This window comes from Hylobates moloch, unplaced genomic scaffold, assembly GCF_009828535.3.
Source record: "Hylobates moloch isolate HMO894 unplaced genomic scaffold, HMol_V3 SCAFFOLD_19, whole genome shotgun sequence".
NCBI lineage: Eukaryota > Metazoa > Chordata > Mammalia > Primates > Hylobatidae > Hylobates > Hylobates moloch.
Window position 1 is genome coordinate 73216541 of NW_026652294.1, and position 22872 is coordinate 73239412.

At 38.7% G+C, this 22872-nt stretch overlaps 1 protein-coding gene across 1 annotated transcript; it reads right to left on the reverse strand.

The window, feature by feature from the left end:
- Positions 1-1577: 1577 nt before the first annotated feature.
- Positions 1578-21911, reverse strand: CD274 (CD274 molecule). Its single transcript, XM_032138767.2, has 7 exons — positions 21709-21911; positions 16218-16283; positions 14963-15304; positions 8932-9219; positions 6446-6553; positions 5224-5283; positions 1578-4222 (listed from the first exon to the last, which is right to left on the reverse strand). The coding sequence occupies exons 2-7, from the start codon at positions 16267-16269 to the stop codon at positions 4200-4202; spliced, it is 873 nt and encodes a 290-aa protein (XP_031994658.1). The 5' UTR covers positions 16270-16283; positions 21709-21911; the 3' UTR covers positions 1578-4199.
- Between the last annotated feature and the right edge of the window lie 961 nt (positions 21912-22872).

Genomic DNA, 22872 nt, shown 5'->3' on the forward strand with positions numbered 1-22872 from the left:
GCATGTTCTCACTCATAGGTGGGAATTGAACAATGAGAACACTTGGACACGAGATGGGGAACATCACACACCGGGGCCTGTTGTGGGATTGGGGAGGAGGGAGGGATAGCATTAGGAGATGTACCTAATGTACATGACGAGTTAATGGGTGCAGCACACCAACATGGCACATGTATACATATGTAACAAACCTACATTTTGTGCACATGTACACTACAACTTAAGGTATAATAATAAAAAAGTCAATTATATATCAATTAAAAATAAAACTTAAAAAATATATTAGGCCTACTTGTGGCAGACAGGCACACGCTTGTAAAAGGGACTAGAAAAACATTTTAATGAAAGCTTATGAACCATTTTCATATTAACTTTTCTATAATACAGACCCCTCAAATGTCACAAAATTTCCATACCACCAAGGCAAGCCTGGAAGACTAGTTCTCCATATCCTTTCCTGATTAGGAAGGCCAGATATCTTGATGTCTAGCACCCATTTTTATTGCTTTGACTCCCCAAGGGCTAGCATAAATAGTGCATCATCATTACTACTGGAAACATCTAGAGGCCAGGCATGGTGGCTCATGCCTATAATCCCAGCACTTTGGGAGGCCAAGATAGGTGGATCACCTGAGGTCAGGGGTTCGAGATCAGCCTGGCCAACGTTGTGAAACCCTGTCTCTACTAAAAGTACAAAAATTAGCCAGGAATGGTGGCAGGTGCCTGTAATCCCAGCTACTCAAGGGGCTGAGGCAGGAGAATCACTGGAACCTGGAGGCAGAGGTTGCAGTCAGCTGAGGTAGTGCCATTGCACTCCAGCCTGGGTGACAAGAGCAAAACTCTGTCTCAAAAACAAAGAAACAAACAAAAGCATCTAGAGTCAAACACATATTCTTAGAAATAGCCATTATAATCCTTTAAGAGTATCTGATTCAAACAAGTGATAAAGACTTTTAAAATGGAATTTCATGACTAAAATCTCACCAATGACACATTGAAAGGTCTATACTTCCTTGAATGATGAGTTTTGTCATGCTTGCTTAAAACCACAGATCTATGGTCCTAACCATTGCTAGCCCTTAATCCTCAACTTGGCCTAGTTCTAGGTTCCTCGCTTTATTTTCAAAACTTGATGATTGCAATACATCCAGCTTCCCATGCACTGGATTGCATACCCATTTACAGATCTGGGAAAAGTACTTTCTTAGAGGTAAGTCCCTTTGTTTCCCTATAGTTCTATTGAGTTCCACTCTTTCTCTCCCACCCTCTCTCCGTTAATCTTCAATGTAGATGACAGGATTTTGACTCTTCTTGGTATGGTCGTAAAGGAAGCTGCTGAATGAGAGAGAATGAAAATTTTCAACATATTCTTTTTTAAAATAAATTCTTTTGATACTTTTTTCATTGTGCAGGATTCAAAAGCATGCTGTATAAACACATGCTGTATAAGCAATGAAAAAAGAACTAGGAAGAAGGCTGCAAATATTCCAGGTAACTTTCTCCACTGGGATGTTAAACTGAACGTTTTATGAAACACAAAATGAACAAGAAAATGGACATGCTGGTGTACCAAGTAACAAAATAAATAAGAATATTTTATTAAATTAATGCAGGTACAAAAAGTGACAATCAAATGCAGAATTAGGTATCATCTCTGTCTATGCCATTTACGATGAAACATGAGACAAAAGGGATAAAGTGCCTTACAAATCCAACACCACAAGGAGGAGTTAGGACTTAGGAGTAGACTGAGTAGACTATGTACCTTGCTCAGCCACAATTCTTGCCTGTAATTCACACAAAGAACACTGTCACACCAATTACTGTACAAATGCACATGTACAAACAGATAACAGGAGGAGCTCTGTTGGAGACACTGTTTCTTCAGCCTTGACATGTGGCAAAGCCAAGGTATTCCTTGTCATTGACACCAGAATATGGCCAAGAGGGAAAGGAAACTCTGGGATCTCCCAGGGCACCTGAATCTCAAAACCGCCAGGAAGCCTCTTAGGAGGCCTGTGTAGTGATGACAGCTGGTGGCATTCAAGGGTTCAAGCACAACGAATGAGGCTTTTCTGGCACAGGGTAGCTAGCAGTCAAGGTACACTGCTGGAATTTCCAGAAAGAAAATGTGATTTTTCAAGTAGAGCATCAAGGTGAAGTTTATACTTGACAGAAAGCAGAAAACAAAAGTTCCAGATATGATTCTGTCATACAGAGTTAATAATAAGATTGCTTTTTAGGACTAGATTGACTCAGCGCACCCTGGAGAGCCCATGGGTCTCCTTTTGAGCAAACATAAACAAATCAAACTCAGTCCTAGGGCAAATACTTAACGAATGCCAGTTGTATAAATGTATATGTAGCACATATTTAACATGTACTGAATCATACGAAAGATAATGAACAGCTATGGGAAAGATAACTTAGAAACAAAGAAGGCATTGGTCCTGAGCCCTGGGAACTTCAAATTCATTCCATCTGCTATTTAAGAAACACTACAATAAATAAAAATAGCAAAGTACACAGCAGACATATAATGTGTTACTATTTAGGATAAATTTTTTAAAAATAACGTGCTTTTAACATACATTTCCAAATGTAGACTATCTTTAGAAGAACATATGAATAAAAGGCAGTAGCATTTGCTTCTGGAAAGGAAACTTGAATGGCTTGGAGGATGAAGTGGAGATTTTCCAACCATCTCTCATGGGATCTTTTGAATTCTGAATCATGGAAAGGTATGAATTTAAAATTTAATGTCATTTAAATAGAAAAGATAGAACTGTTAAACGATACCAGACACTATATAAACAAGCATTAGATTATATGGCAAAGGCAAATCAGGAATAAATATAATGCTAGAAAAGGAATTCCAGTGTTATTTTTCAGGGTTATTTTAAGTACCGACCTCTCTTTGTAAATGAAAATTACTTGATTATTAAGATGTTTAAGTATATCCAACTGTCCCAGACCACATTGGCCTATTTCCTCCTCTTGGCAACACTGTTTGGGTTTTCTTCTCACATCATCCTTATGCGATGGGGACACTGGACTAAACTGTAATAATACATTTTCTTGTTAATCTCCTCATTATACTATGAGCTCCTTGAGGACAGGTACTTGGTCTTGCTCACATCTGTAGATTCAATGCCTGGCACAGTGATTGATACTGCAAGGGCACTTAATAAATGTTTTTTGAATAAATGATTTGCTTAAAGTAAAATATAGCTGTAAATTGTATTATAAAAGAACAGTGGGTGGCAGTCTGAGGTCTGCTATTTACTGGTTTGGGCAAGTTACTTAATCTGTTTGCTTCCTCAGCTGTACAATGGGTAAAATAATAGTGGTTATCACAACAGGGTGGTTACAGTGATGAAATGAGATTATGTGTGTAGGGTACCACACAGTTGTAAAGCTGATATTTAAATGGAACAGATACTGCACAGACACTTGAGGTCTGAGAATAAGATTAAGTCAACCAGAGTATTAATGGGTTGCATAAGGGTGACATCCTATACAACCAACGGTTTGATCTTTATGCTTCCAATGTGTACTTGTAGTTATAGAGGAGACCAAGCACCTCACAAATACTCCATGTTTTACTAGATGTGAGCAAATCATTAAGCAGCAAGTTTAGTTTGGCAACAAAATTGTAACATCTACTACAATATATCTTCAAAAGAAACCATTCACAACCACATTCACATGACAAGAAGACCTCACAGACTCAAAATAAATAGGAAAAACTCATACATAAATACTGTCCCATTCCAACACTAGGACTCTCAGTCATGCAGAAAACAAATTGAGGCATTGAGTGGAGGCAAAGGGCACTTCTGCAGGAACTGACCCTCAGATTAGGGATTCTCAACCCGTTTTCCTAGGATGAGCAATGGATGATTTGCTTGGAGGCTCATTGTTCAGAAGTATCCAGTCTCCCTGTCACATGCGTTGATGAGCCCCTCAGGCATTTGAAAGTATCAAGGTCTCCCTCCAGGCTCCCTGTTTGACTCCATCTTTCTTCATTCTCCTCCTCTGCTTTCGCCAGGTTCCATTTTCAGTGCTTAGGCCTTTTAAGTCCTACATTGCCTGCATCCCACGGGCCCATTCATTCCTCTGGTCATGCTCAGACTTGATGAACCCCCAAACCACAGGTGGAGAATCCCTGCTTGAAGATCAGAAGTTCCGATGCTGGATTACGTCTCCTCCAATTGTGTATCTGGAGAGTGATAATAGTATATTAATTCCATGGGGAGCAGTCTGGGGAAAAAGTAACAAGAAATGTAATAAAAAACATAACTCATAGTTGCTGGTATGATAAATGATAAATCTGAAATGAGAGAAGGCAGCAGGTTATATTTGTACCCAATTATCCTTACGTGATATCCTGAAAAACCCCTCAGTCCTGAGCAAATTGGGACGGCTTTTCCCCCAGGATGACCCAAGCAACATTTGCTACTTAGCTTTACAACACAGATGATGATATGGGCCACAGAATGAAACTTGCCTGAGCTTGTCCAAGTTAATTAGACTGCTTTAAACTTGGGCTCATTGTTAAGTTTGGTTTCTAAGTACATTAAAAAAATTAGAAACCTTATTGTAACTTTCTTCTTAATTCGATAAACTGGATGAGGCTTTTCTGCCCTGCTTATAAATGTAAACATTTGTAGCAAAATGGATTGAAGCAGATGGGTTAAGAGTAAGGGTTCTGTGGTTAGGCTAATGGCCCCCAAGCTTGATTTTTGTGATCAACTGTGTGTTCTTGGACACTTGACATTATCTTCTTGACCCTCTGTTTTCTCTGTTGTAAAATGAGGATAATTCTAGTATTTCTCTCTCTCTCTTTTTGTTAATAGCAAGGGGTGGGGAATTAAATGAGATACCATGCATGGCGCAGTTAACATAGTATTACAATACTGACACACAATATTTTAGAATCAATTAATTATCCATCCACATAAGTCATCCTTGTCCCCTGCTGCAGGGAGCTGCTAGGGTGCAGGGCAACAGAAGATTAGCAAAGAGAAGCTGACTCCTTCCCCTTTCCTGCTCCTAAACCTCCTCAGACAGTGGAGGAGTTCTTGTATTAGTTGTGAGGCAAAGGGGAACCAGCATTCTTTAAAAGGAGACGAGATTATGACTGATGGATTTCTCTTTGTTATTGCTTTAGCTTTTTGTTTCTTTTGCCTTTTACTTCCCAGTTCCTCCTGATATTCTTACCACTTTGCTTCTTTGAGTTTGTATCTCGGATGCCACATTTTTTCACATCCATCATTCTTCCTTGAGAAAAAGAAATCATTTTTATTTCCATATAGCATAGCTCTACATCCCATACAGTGACCCAAGTTTAAATTTCAAGTTCTATGAAACATTTGTAATCCCTAGGAAGTCTGGTGGACATCCTTATTCCACAGGTCCCAACTTCTGAGGTTAATTAATTCAATAGTGTAGGGCACATGCTTTTGATCCTAGATTTTCTTGAGGAGTATACGCTTTTATTTTTCATCTTTTCCCAGAGATGAACCAAATTCTGAGGTATTTTAATATCTATTGATTTCTATCCACTTCTACTGCCAACTAATCTTTTTTTCCAGAGAAATATTCAAAATGCAAGCTGGCAACAATTATTTCTTTGTGCAAATCAACTCTATCTCAGGATCTTACTGTCATTGAAACTTGATCCTTATATTCTGGCTATCTCAGTCCTGTTAAGAATATAATTTTTGGAAACAGCTTATTTCTACTCTTTCAGTTAACACGACTTTCCCCCATGTAAGGGGTTGTGGGGAATTTTTCAACGACTATTGGAATCCCCTTCCATATTCTACTTCCCTATTTAACATCAGACAACTCTGTACCATCACTGGATCTCTTGGTATACTTCTCTAAGTATTAGAGGAATTATTTACTCTGAATCATCTTAAATGGGAGGAAATTATTTGAATATACTCATTTTCCTTGATTTTAATTGTTCCCACAGGTAAATGGAGAAATGAACACATGCAAATTATTTAACATCCTCTACCAAAAATTTTGCAAATTACTCTATGGTAAAAATACTAAGTTCTACAGCGGAACTATTTTTATTACTTAGGGTACTCAGAAACCAACTGGTTGCAACTAATGCAAGACTAAAATGCAACTGAAAATGACAGGCATTTTAGCTCTTTCTCTTCTGTAAGTCTGTGGGTATTTTCATGATAGAAAAAAACTGTATGACGCTGCATCTTCTACCTCCATCCATACCCATTCTTCTGCCCCTCACCCCTTACACTTCATCTTCACCCGGTGATCCCACTCAGCTTCAATATAATTGCTGTTGAACAGTGGAATGCCTTTGCACCACCTTGCAGAGGTTAAGTCGGGTTTCCTTGCAGCCATGATCAAATTCTCACCCCCTCCTCATCCCCAGTGGAGACCACCGCAATTAAGGAAATACTACCTTTTCTTAAACAGAAGATGAATGTCAGTGCTACACCAAGGAATAATAAGATGGCTCCCAGAATTACCAAGTGAGTCCTTTCATTTGGAGGATGTGCCAGAGGTAGTTCTGAAAAACAAAACAAAACAAAAACAAACTGACTAAAGATAAAATTTTGATGGGAAGGGGTCAGGAGAATAGTCATCCTTGAAGTTTAGTTTGGCTTTAGGATAATTTTCTTAAATGCCAAAGTTTGAGTGGCTGGAATGGCGAGATACCTCTGTTAAAATGGGAACAGCATGGAGAAGTGTGAGAAGCCCAGGCTTTGAAAATGTGGTGCTAGGGCTAAATTCTGCTGCCCTTAACCAGTTTTGAGGTCTTGGACAAGATACTTAACCAGTGTACAAAATACAAATGCTAATACATTTCTTGTGAGGCTAATATTTATAATGTGCTAGCACAGTACCACATGGAGTGGCTACTCACTATTAAATGGCGGCCTTGATTATTTCACTTCCTCTTGCTTTTTTTTTTTTTTTTGAGGCAGAGTCTTTCTTGTTGCCCAGGGTGGAGTGCAGTGGCACAATCTTGGCTCACTGCAACTTCCACCTCCCAGGTTCAAGCAATTCTCGTGCCTCAGCCTCCCGAGTGGCTGGGATTACAGGTGCATGCCACCACACCTGGCTAATTTTTATATTTTTAGTAGAGGCAGAGTTTCACCATGTTGGCCAGGCTGGTCACAAACTCTGGACCTCAAGTGATCTGCCCACCTCTGCCTCCCAAAGTGCTGAGATTACAGGCATGAGCCTCCGTTCCTGGCCCCTCTTGCATTCTTTAATATAGAAGCTAGTAGCCTACAGTACATGGCAGAAACAGCCCACAGTAGAACATGGAAGGCCAACCAGCACTGCTAAGGAGCTCCCACCTCCTCCTATCTGTCATCATGATTGGAGGCCACTGCTTGTTGTCTTATCTTTCTCTGCAGTTTGAACATCTCTGGACAACAAGCCATTAGTATCTCTTACTAGGCTCCTTGTCTGGGGTACCATGCAGGAGGAAAGGGGGTCCCATGGCACACAGATGTTCAGAGGCTGCTAACTCCCACCTCTCACCCTTAGTCAGCTCCTGCCTGGCTCAGCTCTCCACTGAGACTCATGATCCATCTTTGACTACCCAGGTGAAGCTTTAAAGACACAACAACAGCCAGCTTTTCCCATAACTTACAGTTTACAACGCCTGTTCATATATGTTTTATTTCAGTTTCAGAACAACTTTATGAGTTAGGCATGCCAGGTATTTAAAAAAAATCCCCAATTTACAGATGAGGAAACAGACTCAGCGCAGTTAAGTGAGTTACTGTAGGCCACCCAACAAGTAAGTTGTCACAAAACAGCTTTTAAATGGCAAGAGCCCACTAATCTAGCTTTTACTGAAAGTCAGTTCAATACCTGAGGACTCATACCCCAGTAAGAGCATCCCCATCATTTTCTAAGCTTTTTTTCCCCCTCTTTCTGTTCACAACACCATCCTGGATTATCTTTTCCTATTGATTGACTTTTCTATCTAATTATTCAGTTGTTTTCGCTGAAGTACATGGCATTTTCCTATCAACATGTATTGGGGAAGGGGGCAGTGAGAAGCTCTTCTCAGCATATCTTTGTGTTTATGTTAAATATCATGCTCACTCACCTCACTTTCTTTCATATTCTGAGCCTCTCATCAGACTCTATCTCCCACCCTACCTACTTCTGTAGAGTAGTGAGATAAAAAAAAAATAGTTGAATTTGTGCAGACAATGGTCTCAAATCATTTTCATACACTGTTGCTAATTTGACCCCTACAACAACCTTGCTCGGTAGGTTATAATCCTACAGGGAAAGTGAAGCACACAGAAGTCTAGTAATTTGCCCAGGGACACACAGCCTCAAGTTCTGTGCACTAAGCAGACTGCTAGAGTTGAAATACTGTTGACTACCTTGGGAGAGGCACAGGGGAAAAAGGGTCCCTCATGTTTGGTGTAAGATAGAAAAATACGTTCCGTTTATTTCCTGCCACTCTGGAAAGAGGGAAGCAGCTCTAATGTGCCAGGATTTGGATTCCTGAAACATGGCCTGAATTGAGTATTCCTCTCAGGTATTTCCCCCAGGTTTCCCGGCTATGAAAGCATTTCCCATGTGGTGTTGGATTGCCTGTTTTTTGTTTGTTTCTTTGTTTTTTATCTGTTTCCTGAAGAGTGTGAACTGAGTCTTATTATTCTATGTGTATCCAATGAGTACTACAATGCATGGAAAAAAAGGTATATTCCATAAATATCTGCTGAATGTTTATTAAGTAACAATATGGTTTGGATGAATGGAGGTGAGGAATGAGGATACATTTTGTAAATATAGTGTTATTCATTCATTCATTTATTCAACAATCACTGAATGACTATGATAGGCAGACATCATGCTAGGTGCTAGGGGACAGTGTTAGACATATTTTAATGGACACATTCAGAATATTACCTGGGATGACCAATTGAGCTGTATGGTTTCCCTCAGGATCTAATCTCCTAAAAGTGCAGTAGAAAATCTCATTAGTTGTTGTGTTGATTCTCAGTGTGCTGGTCACATTGAAAAGCTTCTCCTCTCTCTTGGAATTGGTGGTGGTGGTCTTACCACTCAGGACTTGATGGTCACTGCTTGTCCAGATGACTTCGGCCTTGGGGTAGCCCTCAGCCTGACATGTTAGTTCATGTTCAGAGGTGACTGGATCCACAACCAAAATTCTTTGGTTGATTTTGTTGTATGGGGCTAGGACATAAACAAAAAGAAGTCAGAGCTTTTGCTGAGCACAGAACTATGTACATAGCTTGATGCTGTCCACATTAGAAAGAGTATCAATGCAGGCTGGTTCTCAGAGGGATATGCTTAATGTTCAGATGCCTCAGCCGTGGGGAGCACCTGCTAGCTCTGCCTCAATTCAGTTCAAAGTTGGGACAAGTTTGGGTTAATAGGAATGACTATCTTGCTATAAAAATCATGTTGGTACATTTATTGGGCTCAAACAAAATGTAAAGATTAATTTACATGAAAACCCCAGACTTCACCACTATGTAATATATCCGTGTGACAAAACTGCTCTTGTACCCCTTAAATTTCTACAAAAAAATAATTTAAAGAGAATTATCTTTAAACCAGGAGTCTTTCTATTCAAATACAAAATATCCCTCTCCATTTATTCAGGTTTTCATATGTTTCTCAGTAAAGTGCTATACTTTTTACATAGGGCGCCATTTCTTCTTAAATTTATTCTTGTATATTTTATTTTTGTTGTTATAAATCTGTCTTTGTAAACATGAATCTCTCCAGCTGGTATGCTTTCTTTTCTTAGACTTTATTTAGTAAACAGAAAACCTGATTTTGATGTGTCATTCACTTTTCTGTTTGAAGTCAATGATCAGAAATTAGATATGAAAATACATAGTATTTCATCTGTAAACAGTGATACATGTTCCTGAAGATACTTTTTAATGTTTAAGTTTGTTCTTTATTTTAGAAGTTTTAAATTTACAAAAAAGTTGCAAAGATAGTATAGAGTTACTGTATACTACTTACCCAGTTTCCGCTATTGTTAGTATCTTACATTACCATGGTACAGTCGTCATAACTAAAGACATTAGTGCATTATTAATAACTAAACTGCATAATTTATTCCATTCCTCCAGTTTTTCCCTAATGTCCTTTTTCTGTTCTGGGATGCTATCTAGGATACCACATTATAATACTTATGTTTTAAGCTTTTAAATGCTGGCTGTTTTAATAAATCATTTAAGTAATTATGCTTAAGGAAGAAAGTTTGATTCAATTTTAGATCATTGGTTTGGGACCCTTTTAGGATTAAGATACGTAGTTTGCTGACAATTCTAGTAGATTGTTTAGTGCATCTATATAGCATAAGAGCTTTATTCATGTTTATTCATTACAAGTACATTAACATGTTCGTATTTTGTTGGTATAATCTTTTTTTTACTCCTAATACTACAGTGTAACCACTAATGATCTAGAGCCTTAACTATCCATTCCTTTACCAAGGACAGCAATAGATTTGTGAGGTAGTTTCTTCACAGAGAGTTAACACAGAACAGCTAGGATCAAACGAAACTGAAATAAATAATGAGTGATGTTTTGGTACTCCTATATCAATGAAACCACTACTAGTGGAAACACTCGAAATCAATAAAATTATGATTTCAAAACACAAAAATAATCGTTTTATGCGTGGGTTGCTTTGGGGTAGTTATGGATTTTCACATTCTCTTATCTAATTTTGACTAAACTAACCATCTTACAAAATTTAACAACTAATTAAAAAGTTTCCCACAAAGAAACTGAGGATTGAAGATAATACTAACAATTCAAGCACAACCCAGAGGAAACAGCAGAAGTGACACTTTTATCAGCCACTGTATGAGGTGGTAAACAATAAGTACTCAATCAGACCTCACAGTGTTATATAAAAAAACACAAACCTCAAGATTATTGACACCATCCACCTTTGTTAATGATAAATTTCACCCTAAGGTATATTATGCCTTGACATATTAGCTAATGATAGTGAAGCATCACAATTAGTAAAAATTGAAAATATTATTTATTAAATTTTTATTTCATCCTCTTAAAATGTCTATTTTTGTACAAATGGCTATTAGGTTGAACCAGATGGAACTGGTAATATTCAACCCTTTTTTGCTCTTCAAAAATGGCAATTTCTTATGGTACAACCTATATATTAATAGAAAGTAAATTTTTTATAATTACACACAAATGTGCATACGCAAACACACAAGTTTAAAATGTTTTACAGATGAGGTGAGTAATCAAAATTTCTTGCAGACCCCTGGTTTACTTGATCTAGAACACTATACTAATGTTGGACAATCAAAACCAAGAAAAGCTCATGATAGTTTTGAAGTCAAAATATAACTTGATATATACACCAGAGGCACAAATATAGGCAATAAAAAGTGGTTATTAAGGGCCCAGACTTCAGAGCTAATCTGCTTGGATTTAGAACTAGCTTTATCATTTACTAGGCTGGGTGAATTTGGGCAAATTACTTAATATCTTTGGACCTCAGTTTCCTCATCCTTAAAATGGGAATAATATCATGGAATCAAAGATTCCATCATTGAAAGACACACTCAGATTTCAGACACAGTAAAATGTGAAAAATACTCATCTTACATGATGAAACACCTACCCCCTAGAGTCATTTCCAGGAGGAAATGAACTAATTTAGGCAGAGTGTTCAGTACAGGGCCTAACACACAGAATAAGCAAGTGCTAATTGTAGTAGTACTCGATAGTAGTAGCAGCAGAGCTGTTCCTCTTCCACCTTTCACTACTGCTGCTTCAGTGTACCCTTCAGAAGGTGCTAACAGTTCCTGATGAACAGTCTTGGAAATAAATTTTCACATATTCAAATCTGTTCATGTTTCCAAAATTTTAGGCTGATCTTATTTGAGGAAGTCATTCATTCATTGACTCAACAAATATTTTTTGTGTGCTCTTGTCGTACCACCACTCTGCTGTACATCAAGCCCTGGGGATACAACAATATTATAAAACAGGCCCAAATCTTTGTGCTTGTGGAGTTTATATTCTAGGAGGAGAGAGAAAATAAACAAAATAGAAAAGTATGATATGATATGCTACACAATATACTATGTAGAGATAAATGCTACAGAGAACACTTAAACAGGGCTGGGAATTTTGGGGAGAGATGGGGTTGGTGGGGAATGACAGCAGTTGATCTGGTCCATACGATCCAAATAGCTTTATCGGGACAACTATGCAACACTTTGATCTTTCAGCTGCCTAATCTCATTGAAGGTCCTGAAAGTCTGAATGAACATTTCGTTTTCCCTGCTGCTAGGTTCAGCGATTAAAGAAAAACTCTTTCGGCTGGGCGCGGTGGCTCACGCTTGTAATCCCAGCACTTTGGGAGGCCGAGGCGGGCGGATCACGAGGTCAGGAGATCGAGACCACGGTGAAACCCCGTCTCTACTAAAAATACAAAAAAATTAGCCGGGCGTGGTGGCGGGCGCCTGTAGTCCCAGCTACTTGGAGAGGCTGAGGCAGGAGAATGGCGGGAACCCGGGAGGCGGAGCTTGCAGTGAGCCGAGATTGCGCCACTGCACTCCAGCCTGGGCGACAGAGCGAGACTCCGTCTCAAAAAAAAAAAAGACACTTTTAATTGAAAGAGGCCTGAGAATCTGGCATTTAAACTCACAAACATGATAGGTGCAACAACACCCCAAGTGATGATAATTGAGTGAATCCAAAACTGAATTCTTTCAAATTTCAGTTTTGAAATGTTTCACCTTTAAAATCCCATGGTGAGTAAACTCCTGTGGGGAAGCTGTGTTACCACACATTTGCTGTGATGGGAAGTGAAGTTCAACAGCATTACTGTGAAATCATTTGCATATGGAGGTGACTCAGGAGTTCTACTTCCCTGAGTTGGAAAGCTCCTGCAAGCCAGCTACCTCATTTCCATTGGAGACACGGCCTCAGTGCAAGTGAAGCTTGGTGGTTGCCTTGTTCTAAGTGCAGAAGGTTCAGACTCTTGGTATAGCTGAACTCAATCCCAAAACCACTGTATGCAAATGACAAGGTGGATTGGGACTAGAATGCAAATTAAGTAATTTACAATACAAAATGGAGCTGTCAAACAAATCAGGTCCTCAAACCTGGCTGGTCATTTGCTTTGCTCCATGAAGAACTCCCCCTTGGAAAAACCATCAGTGCCAGAAGATTTCCTATTGTGTTGATCCACGGCAAAGGAGACTGCAGATACACAAGGGATATTATGGAGCCCAGATGACCTGACTAAAACCCTCCCCTACTACAAGGACAGCTGTCCCTTCCCTACACACTCCCTACAGGCTGATAAGAGACCTTCTCTGGAAGCAGAAACTTATACTTTATGCTGCCTTCTTCCTGACTGCCAGGATTATACTCTTCCTTTCCATCCCGGGTCTAGCAATGCTGTTGATGAGACTAAGTCATGGTGATTTCTTTAATATCTTGGAACACAGTAGATGCCTGATATTTGCTGATGGACTGGAGAAAAACTGAAAGTATAAACCACAACATCTCAAGAGATGTCGTGAATGGAGAAGCATATGGTAAAATATAATGAAAATTAAATCTACTTTACAAGTGATATCTTCTTGACAATAGTGGCATTACCTGAGCCAGAATCAGGGACCAGAAATACAACATAAAACTGATATATTTCTCTTAATCCCCACATGATTTTGTTTTTGAGTTTATAGTTATCAGTCATCACTGATTAATAATTGATCAGGGATCAGTGACAAATGTAAACTTTTTCTACTTGTATTGTTAGCCCTCAGATTGATGGTAGTTAGCCCTGGAATGGAAAGACCAAGGGGAGATGATTTAATTCTAGTCAAATATTAAAAGTTCGTCATGTAAATGAAATAATCCCAAAACTACAATTAGAGGGGCAGATTTCAGCTTACTATTAGGGAGTAATTTCAACAGGATATGGAAAGCGAGTCCAAATGGCAGGGATGCCACTGTGGGATATGACAGGGATGCCATTGCAGGAAATATATGAACAGAAGATCCTCTGGGGGATTTTTGTTCTCTGTGGGAGTTTGGATTAGCTGCTCCTGCCTGGGATCCTTTCAGCTCTCAATTCTATGAAACTCAACAATGAAAGCAGAGGTGTTTTCTTTCCTTTACTTAGCAAGTGCCAACACAAAACTTTGAACTCAAGTGACCTGATAACATAACCGTGGATCAATACTGAGGAATTGACACTCCTAGTTCCTCTTCAATTCTCCAAGACAACATCAGTATAGATTTTCAAGATGAATATATGCCCAGTAAGTATAGCTTATGCTGTACTGGAAGAATAGGTTCTTTTGCACTTAATATGATTATTTTTTGTCTTCACAGGGTGACTTCAAGTCTTTTTTAATGTGAACCTTACAGTGGGGTTTGTTCTGAATATATTTATTTGCATTTGATACAGAGAGGCTCAAAAAAGGAAAACTGACAGACCTAATAAAATAAAAAAAAGTAGTTGAATAAAAAAATTTCTGGAAGGACACACAAATAATGGTTACTCTCTCTGCATGCCATGGGAGATAGTGGTGAAGGGAGGAGGGACACTTTTACAATTCATTTGATCTCTTCCATAGTATCTGAATTATTTGCAAGTATATGTATTCCATGTATAATAAAAAAGTAAAGACTAGGAATTATTTTTGGAAAACTGTACATACTGTAGAACATGGCTCTGTGTTGTTTGTCTCTGGATTTCCAGTGACTATCAAATAGGTACTGAGGAAATGCTAATTGGATAATTATGTGAATGAATTCATGAATTGAATGAATGAATGAACAGACTATGCTGTTCTGTTTGAAAATGAGTATGGACTTACAAGAATGAAAAGTCTTCAACACTTGGAATATGTTTTCAATAAAGATCAGGCCTCTCATCTATAATAATTCTTACCATTGACTTTCACAGTAATCCGCTTGTAGTCGGCACCACCATAGCTGATCATGCAGCGGTAAACCCCTGCATCCTGCAATTTCACATCTGTGATCTGAAGTGCAGCATTTCCCAGGGAGAGCTGGTCCTTCAACAGCCGGGCCCTCTGTCTGTAGCTACTATGCTGAACCTTCAGGTCTTCCTCTCCATGCACAAATTGAATAATGTTCTTATCCTCCATTTCCCAATAGACAATTAGTGCAGCCAGGTCTAATTGTTTTTCTACTGGGAATTTGCATTCAATTGTCATATTGCTGCCATACTCTACCACATATAGGTCCTTGGGAACCGTGACAGTAAATGCTAAAAAGAAAGAAGGACAATCTTCAGAAAAGGGAAAATTCCTCGAAACATTTACAAAATTGGCACAGCATTTGTAAATCACTTTATCTGGTCGATTATGTTATCATTATATTTAAGAACTTGCTAAATACATGTTTTATCCAATGGGCTTGAAATATGTTTTGGGACACTATATTTCATGCTGAGACACAGTGTCCCAATAGCAGAATAATAAAATTAGCTAAACAAGTTGCTCCCACAATTTATAAACATATATTACTGTATAAATATTATATGGAGATGGAGTCCTTACAACCAAGGAGACTTGGTTTCATGTAGACATCCACAGAATGTCCTTTGACAGGACACCTATTTGCTTCCTACATAGACAGAATGGTAGATTCTAACAGTCATCTCTTTTTACTTCCCTAAACTTTTGATCAGTTTTCTGGCAAGAAGTACATTGGTATGGAGTTCAGGAAAGACCGCACGGTGATGCCAGTACTGTGTTACCCTGACATTTCCCATGTATCCTACAATTCTTCCTTAGAGTATCCTCATCAAGAAAGGCATGTCACAGAGCAACCAAGATTGAAAGATCGAAAGATCTTGGCCTTGTTGAAAGCAAACAAATAAATGTATACATACAGGCCATTTCCCCAGATATTTTCAGTAGTTAACCCTGGGAAATGGGTAATAGATTATTTTGTGTCTTTCAATTTGTCTATATTCTCTATATTTTTACACAATGACACAGGTAACTTTATCATTGTGTAAAGTAGAAGGAAGACTTTGTCATTGTGTAAAGTAGAAGAAAGAATAGAATGTTCTCTCTATAAGAAAATTGCGTGCATTTTAAATTATCATTTTAGTTTTAAACTCATGGTTAAAATATTTAAAATATAGAACCTATTGGAAGGATTTGGTGTCTTACCATTCAGCAAATGCCAGTAGGTCATGAATATAAAGACAGCAAATATCCTCATCTTTCTGGAATGCCCTAATTATGGAAAACACAAAAAGAAGACTGCTTTACTTAATAATTAAACATACAATATGACAATATGGGACTTGGTGGCTCTAACTGAAATAGTCTTCTAATAACCAGTCATGATTAACTTGTAATTGTGGAAACTCAACAGGGAATTGGAAGTTCAATATCATCATTCCATTGCCCACGCCACATAACCTTAAGTGAGAAAAGTTACTAAAAGATGAGAAGTTTCAAATTTATTACAGTTACAGGCCCTGAAAAAATTCTGCCCCCTCAAAAGAAGCCAAGAATATAATATTGCACCAAATTCCTCTCAATTATTTCATGTTTTTTCTGCATTGTAACATACCTAGTAGAATCTACCCTGTACAAAATTTCAAAGCAAGGAGAATCTGACTTTTACTTTTGCAACCTGTCAATGCTTTTCCCCCCACAGCTAAATACTTTCATCTTACCCTTTAGCTATTCGAGACTTCAACTTCACTATCTCAGCCATGCTAGTCCTCCTTCAGGTGCCATCCTTCAAAATCTCCTCTTCTGCCCCTCTCGCTTATTCTAAATTATAAATCTATTCTCTCAATAAACAGATTCTTCTACTAACAGTGGGGAGTGGGAAGGGGAGAGAGTTGGATTTGACTAATTCATACTAAGATACGAGTGACTCACAGCCACTCTTCCAGAGTGTCTGCCTGGATTATATTCTTCATTTAGTCATCTAAATGCTTGAAATGTTACCAATTATTTCATTTAGCAAACACTGATTGAGCACCTCTTCTGTGCTAGGCACTATGTTAAGCATGGGGAATACGGAAGTCAGCACGAAAGAAAACTCACGATCCTTTTGCAGTTTATGTTGAAGTAGGGAAGTGAAAGATTTATACTCTATTTCAGCCAATCTGTGCATTTATTAATATTTTCTCCCTCTTCCGTTATATATACAAACTTTGATAAGAAAGAGGTAAGTTTTCCCTCTTAGTGCCTCTCCAATCTTTGTATACAGACATGAACTCACAAATGATCAACTAATCAATGCCACATACATATAAGACAGGAGATTAATGTTCCTAATATATAAATAGCTCCCAACAATAAATAAGACAACTACACAAACTACACACAACCCATGAGGAAAATAAGTGAAAGGTCACAACATATAGTTCAAAGAATAAGAAATACAGGTGACATGTAAACATAGGAAAGATGTTCAATCTCACGATAAAAAATATAGGATATGAAATACCATTTTCACTTATTAGCTTGACCACAATTGTAAATATTTCTAATATTTAGTGTTTGTGAAGATATGAACAAATAGGCTTTCTTACCCACTAATGGGAGGAATTTTTTTTTTAGGGGGCACTTTGATACTTCCTATTACAATCACAAATGCGGATGTCATATGACCTTTCACCCTCTCCTAGAAATCTATCCTACTAAAACAAAAACACACAGATATATATATATATATATATATATATATGTAAAGGAAGAGCATTGCTCATAACAGCAAACTGAGAATATCCTACACTGTCTAAGTGGTTAAATAAATTTTAGTGTATTCACAAAATATAATACCATTAAGGACTGAATTCAGCATATGTAAACGTACTGATTTTGTAAACACATAGGAAGTAAGTTGCAGAACACTACATGTAGCAGAAATCCACTTTTGCTGAAAAAAAAGTGTGTGTGTGTTTAGACACAGGAAATGTCCAAGATATTGACAGTGATTATATTTAGGAATTAAATTAGAGGGAGAACAGGTAGGTTTTCACTCTTTCTTTTTTTTAAAGGGAAAAAAGGAAGGAAAAGACAGAAAAAGAGAGATGAGATTATGGATTTTTTTTTGGTGTTCTGTGTCCAAATTTTCAAGTGAATGAACGTTCTACTTTTAGTATCAGGAAAAAATAAAAACAAAATTTCATGAATCACTTCACCTTGCCAAACCGTAGAATGTTTAGCAGACCAAGTGATAAAATGGAAAGAACCCTAAAATGGAGTCCAAACATCCAAACTGAAGTAGAATGATAACATTAGTTTATTTTTTGTATTTTTTTATTAGTAAAGTAATAGAATGAAATCACGGAAAATAAGAAAAGAAGGGGAAAATCCCCTACTGTTTCATCACTCTCACCCAGAGAGCGTCTGGTGATGCCTGGAAACATTTTTGGTTGTCAAAATTGGGCTGGTTGAGGGAGGATTGCTACTGCTGTCTAGGGGCAGAGGCCAAGAGTGCTGCCAAATACCCTGCAGTGCACAGGCCAGCCTCCCACAGCAAAGACATACAGCCTAAAATGCCAACAGTGCCAAGGCTGAGACACATTGTCACCACTGTGAGCAAAAAACATTTCAATCTTTTTCCCTGTAATCTTTTAAAAAGTAATTTATAACCTTATCATACATTTAATACCCGTTTGTTTCATTTAAGCTTATGACATAAATATTGCCCATCTTACTGCATGGTATTCATAAGCATCTTATTTAACAGTTCCATAATATTTAATTCCTCTTTTGTTAGGTATCAGATTGTTGCCAGTTTTTAAAATATCATAAGTATTTGTGTGTTCAGCAAATATTTGTTGAGTGCCTACTGTGTGCCAGGCCCTAGGCTAGGCCCTGAGGATAGATTTCCCCAAATAGTGTTGCTGATCAAAGAAAAAGAACATTTTTCTGGTTCTCGACACGTGTTGATAATTGGTACTGTTGCACTGTATTTTCACCCATTGTTTAAAAAATATATTTTTTTGCTAATTTGAAAGATCTGATCATTTTTTGGTCTGTTTATGTCACTGGTTTCTTATCAGCCTACATGAGCCCTTCATGTTAAAAGATAAAAAAGTGAAGTGAAATAACACGAGTCATCATCCTCTTGCCAGGGTTAGGTACATATTTTTTATTTCTCTCCTTTCCGTCTATCCTGTGGATGTGGAATAGCGATGGCATTCAGGCCTGTGAGGTCACAAAGTTTGCTAAAATGGGGCTGCAGCATCTATCAGACTATCTTTTCCTTGGGCCAGAGTTAACTGTACAGTTATAAAATATTAATGTGATATTTTATAATTATTGTATTATAAACACAAATTCACTTACTAGGCAGAAGAAAACTTAAAATACCCCTAATTCCAAGCAAAGCATTATAACCATATGGGAATAAAACAAAGGGACATTAAATCCAGTCATGAATTACAATTAATTTTGCCAATGTTTATGGCCTACTCTGGTGGAGTTCTTGTCCTTTAATGAATTTGGTTGAAATTTTTAGGAGTAATAAAGGTTTCCTGGAGGGTGATGGATTAGATCCAATATTTACTTAATTTCTCATCAAACCCTCTCCTCCACAGCTGCATTTCCTCGGGGTGCAGCTGTCATTAGCGAGGGACGAAAAGGCAGAATACAAAGATCATGTAAATACACACATATTCTTTAACCTCTAAACCTCGTATCAGGGCAGTTGGTCTAAGAGAAGACTGACATCTTCTTCAGGTAAGAATTATGACCAAATGTGAATTCCCATATCCGAATGGAGACATTTAAAGAGCAATGAAATGTAAACTGGGGAAGAAGTGATGGCTCATTCAGGTTGGGGAAGTGGGTTTGTCCCTGGGGGAAGCCCAGTATAACACTATGGAACTAATACTACTTCTCTATCTTCCAAGGGTAGGACGGGTAGGAGGAAGAGATAGAGAAAAAGTTAAGCAGCCAGGAGCAGTGGCTCATGCCTGTAATCCCAGCACTTTGGGAGGCCGAGGCAGGCGGATCACCTGAGGTCAGGAGTTCGAGATCAGCCTGGCCAATATGGTGAAACCCCATTTCTACTAAAAATACAAAAATTAGCCGAGCATGGTGGCAGGTGCCTGTAGTCCTAGCTACTCGGGAGGCTGAGGCAGGGGAATCACTTGAACCCGGGAGGCAGAGGTTGCAGTGAGCTGAGATTGCACCACTGCACTCCAGTTTGGGCAACAGAGTGAGACTCGGTCTCAAAAAAAAAAAAAAAAAAGACAACCAAAAAACCCGGTTAAACTTCCTTTCTCAAAAGTAGGAGCAAGAGGCCTGCATGGTGGCTCCCGCCTGTAATCCCAGGACTTCTGGAGCCTGAGGAGGGAGGATCGTCTGAGGCTAGGAGTTCGAGAACAGCCTGGGCAACATAACAAGAGCCCTATCTCTACAAAAAAAAAAAAAAAAATTCTTAAGTAGGATCAAAGATTAAGAGAGTTGATTTATTAAACCTCTACTAAGTGACCAAACTTTATTAAACTCGATGAAACCCCATGCCCAACCTCCTTCTCAGTCACACTGAGACACTCTTATACATTTTCCACGTGGGGTTTCAATTCCCTACAGTATTTCTGTGACTTCCTTGAAGACCACACTCTAACTGCTGTCATGTGGCCTCTGCCTACCTGCTTCTACTGAGAAAGGCTAAGTTTTTCTTCAGAGTATCATAGTTCTCCTTAAATACTGTTGACGACCATCATTGTCAACTGATACATCCTTTCTGGAAAGCATTTTCAGTTTTCTTCAAAAGGCCTTTAAAATATTCAGGCTCTTTGACTAAGTAGTTACAATTCTAAGTTTACTTGAAGGAAACAATCAGCAATATTCCAGAGATATATATGCAATGATGTTCAGTGAATGGCTAAGACAGAACTACTGTAAATAACCTTTATACCCAACAGTGAGGAATTAATTTCATTTAGTTACCCAACCTAATCGAATGCAGCAATGAAAACATCTTTTAGAAGGTTATTTAATTCATAGAAAAGCATCCACCGTAAATTTTTTTCAAGTATTAAAAAAAGAGGTAGAACAATGGTACTTTTACTCCTTGTGTTATAAGACAAACCCAGACTGAACTTTGACATAGGCCAAGGTCAATGTGTCTAAGAAATGTTTTATTATACTATTTTTATTCTTAGGCTCCTCCATTCCTCTTTTAGGACTCCTTTAGGTTCTCAGAATGGACAGAGCAAATAAATTCCGTTCAGGGGTCCTGGACCTGCTTAGCGCAGGAAGAGACTTACTTAGATGCTGCAGCTGGGATAACTTACACAAGTCATATTACTAGCAAGCAGCTGACGGTGGGCTAGGACCCGTGTCCAGACCTCCAGCCTGGCGTCAGAGCTATATTCTGAACACACAGTCGCATAAGAATGACTACCTATCCTATACTACCTACCTTATTTATTTTTAGAGGTATAAATTATTTTTAGAGCAAAACTGAATCGCGCCTGGAGGAAGGCGAGATGCATTGCCTGTTCTTATTAACCCCAACAGGTAATTGGCTCTTCTGCCCCTAGACCATCGCGTTCCCTTTCCCTTCTCCTCTCTCCATCCCAAAGAAAGGGTGTAGAGACCCTCCGTCCTAAAGTGCCCAGCGAGCTAGCCAGAGATGCTGGGCCGCGGGCACCCGCGGAGGAACAACGCTCCCTACCTGCAGGCGGAGAGAAGCGCGGCTGGTGCGGAGTCTGGGGAAGCTGCGCAGGACTGGGGCTGCGCGGGGCGCGCCAGCTGCTCAACGTTGCGCCAGGCCCAGAGGCGGGGTCCCGCCCACCTCTGCCCAAGGCAGCAAATCCAGTTTGCCGGGTATTGGACTTTCCCGACCTTCGTCGAAATCGGTGGAAGCTTTCAGCTTGGGTAGTCACCGGTGTTGGTGTCCTAGGAATAAAGCTATGTATTGAAATGAAACAGAAAGTGAAACACGTCAGTCCAGTTTTCTTGTAAATGAGGTTTTCACCGGGAAGAGTTTCGAAGATTAAAACAAATCCACATTTAGTATGTTATTAATATAAAAATAAATTTACAACAAGCCAACATCTGAACGCACCTTGATTTTACCTTCAGAGGGGTAACAGCTTAAGGTTACCCCTTAACCTTTATCAGAAAGGTTTCCCCTTTCTGATAAAAGCCTCTTCAAGGTGACTGAACATCTTGACATAACTTGATATAACTCTACAACATATGGAAAGTCAACAGCAGACCCATATGGCTTTGGTTTTTATTCCAGAAAGTAGGTGTGTATGTGTGTATGGGTGTATAATAGGAAATATATTTTTAAATCATGAACTCTGTGACTTCCTCAAAGTTCCTCGACATAATGAAACTTCATTTGCTTTGTCATTAAAAGAACTTCCCATCCCGAGCTACATCTTTTAAGAATGCTCAGGGTCCCTGCTATTCTGCTACCCTAAGGATTAAGGCTAGGGAAGCCTATTCTAGGGGAGGGTTAAGAAAGCCCTTTTGAAAGCTTTGGGTTAGTGAATGGGCCCAAGATGACAGACGATGGTGTCATAATTTACTTAAGTATTATCCCCCGCTGAGCTTCTAGGTGCTCCCTTTTCTCGAACTCCTGACCTCAAGTGATCTGCCAAAGTGCTGATATTACAGGCTTGAGCCACCGTGCCTGTGTGCTCCCTTTTCTTTTTTTTCTCTTTTTCTAAATTGAGAAATTGAACTCTTCGTTGTTTGCCTTTCCTTCTTATTCATTTCAACTGCAGTTCAAAATACTGCATAATGAATGAATATTGAGATAGCTCTTGCATTGGTTATGACATTTGCTTCCCAAATAAAAATTTTCACATTCTGATCATATCACAGA

Coding starts and splice junctions, on each gene's coding strand:
- CD274 (XM_032138767.2), bottom strand. CDS start 16,269: ATGAGGATATTTGCTGTCTTTATATTCATGACCTACTGGCATTTGCTG. Junction 9,220..14,962: donor GATTACTGTGAAAGTCAATG/GTAAGAATTATT, acceptor TTTATGTCCTAG/CCCCATACAACAAAATCAAC. Junction 4,223..5,223: donor AAACTCAAAGAAGCAAAGTG/GTAAGAATATCA, acceptor ATCACTCTCCAG/ATACACAATTGGAGGAGACG.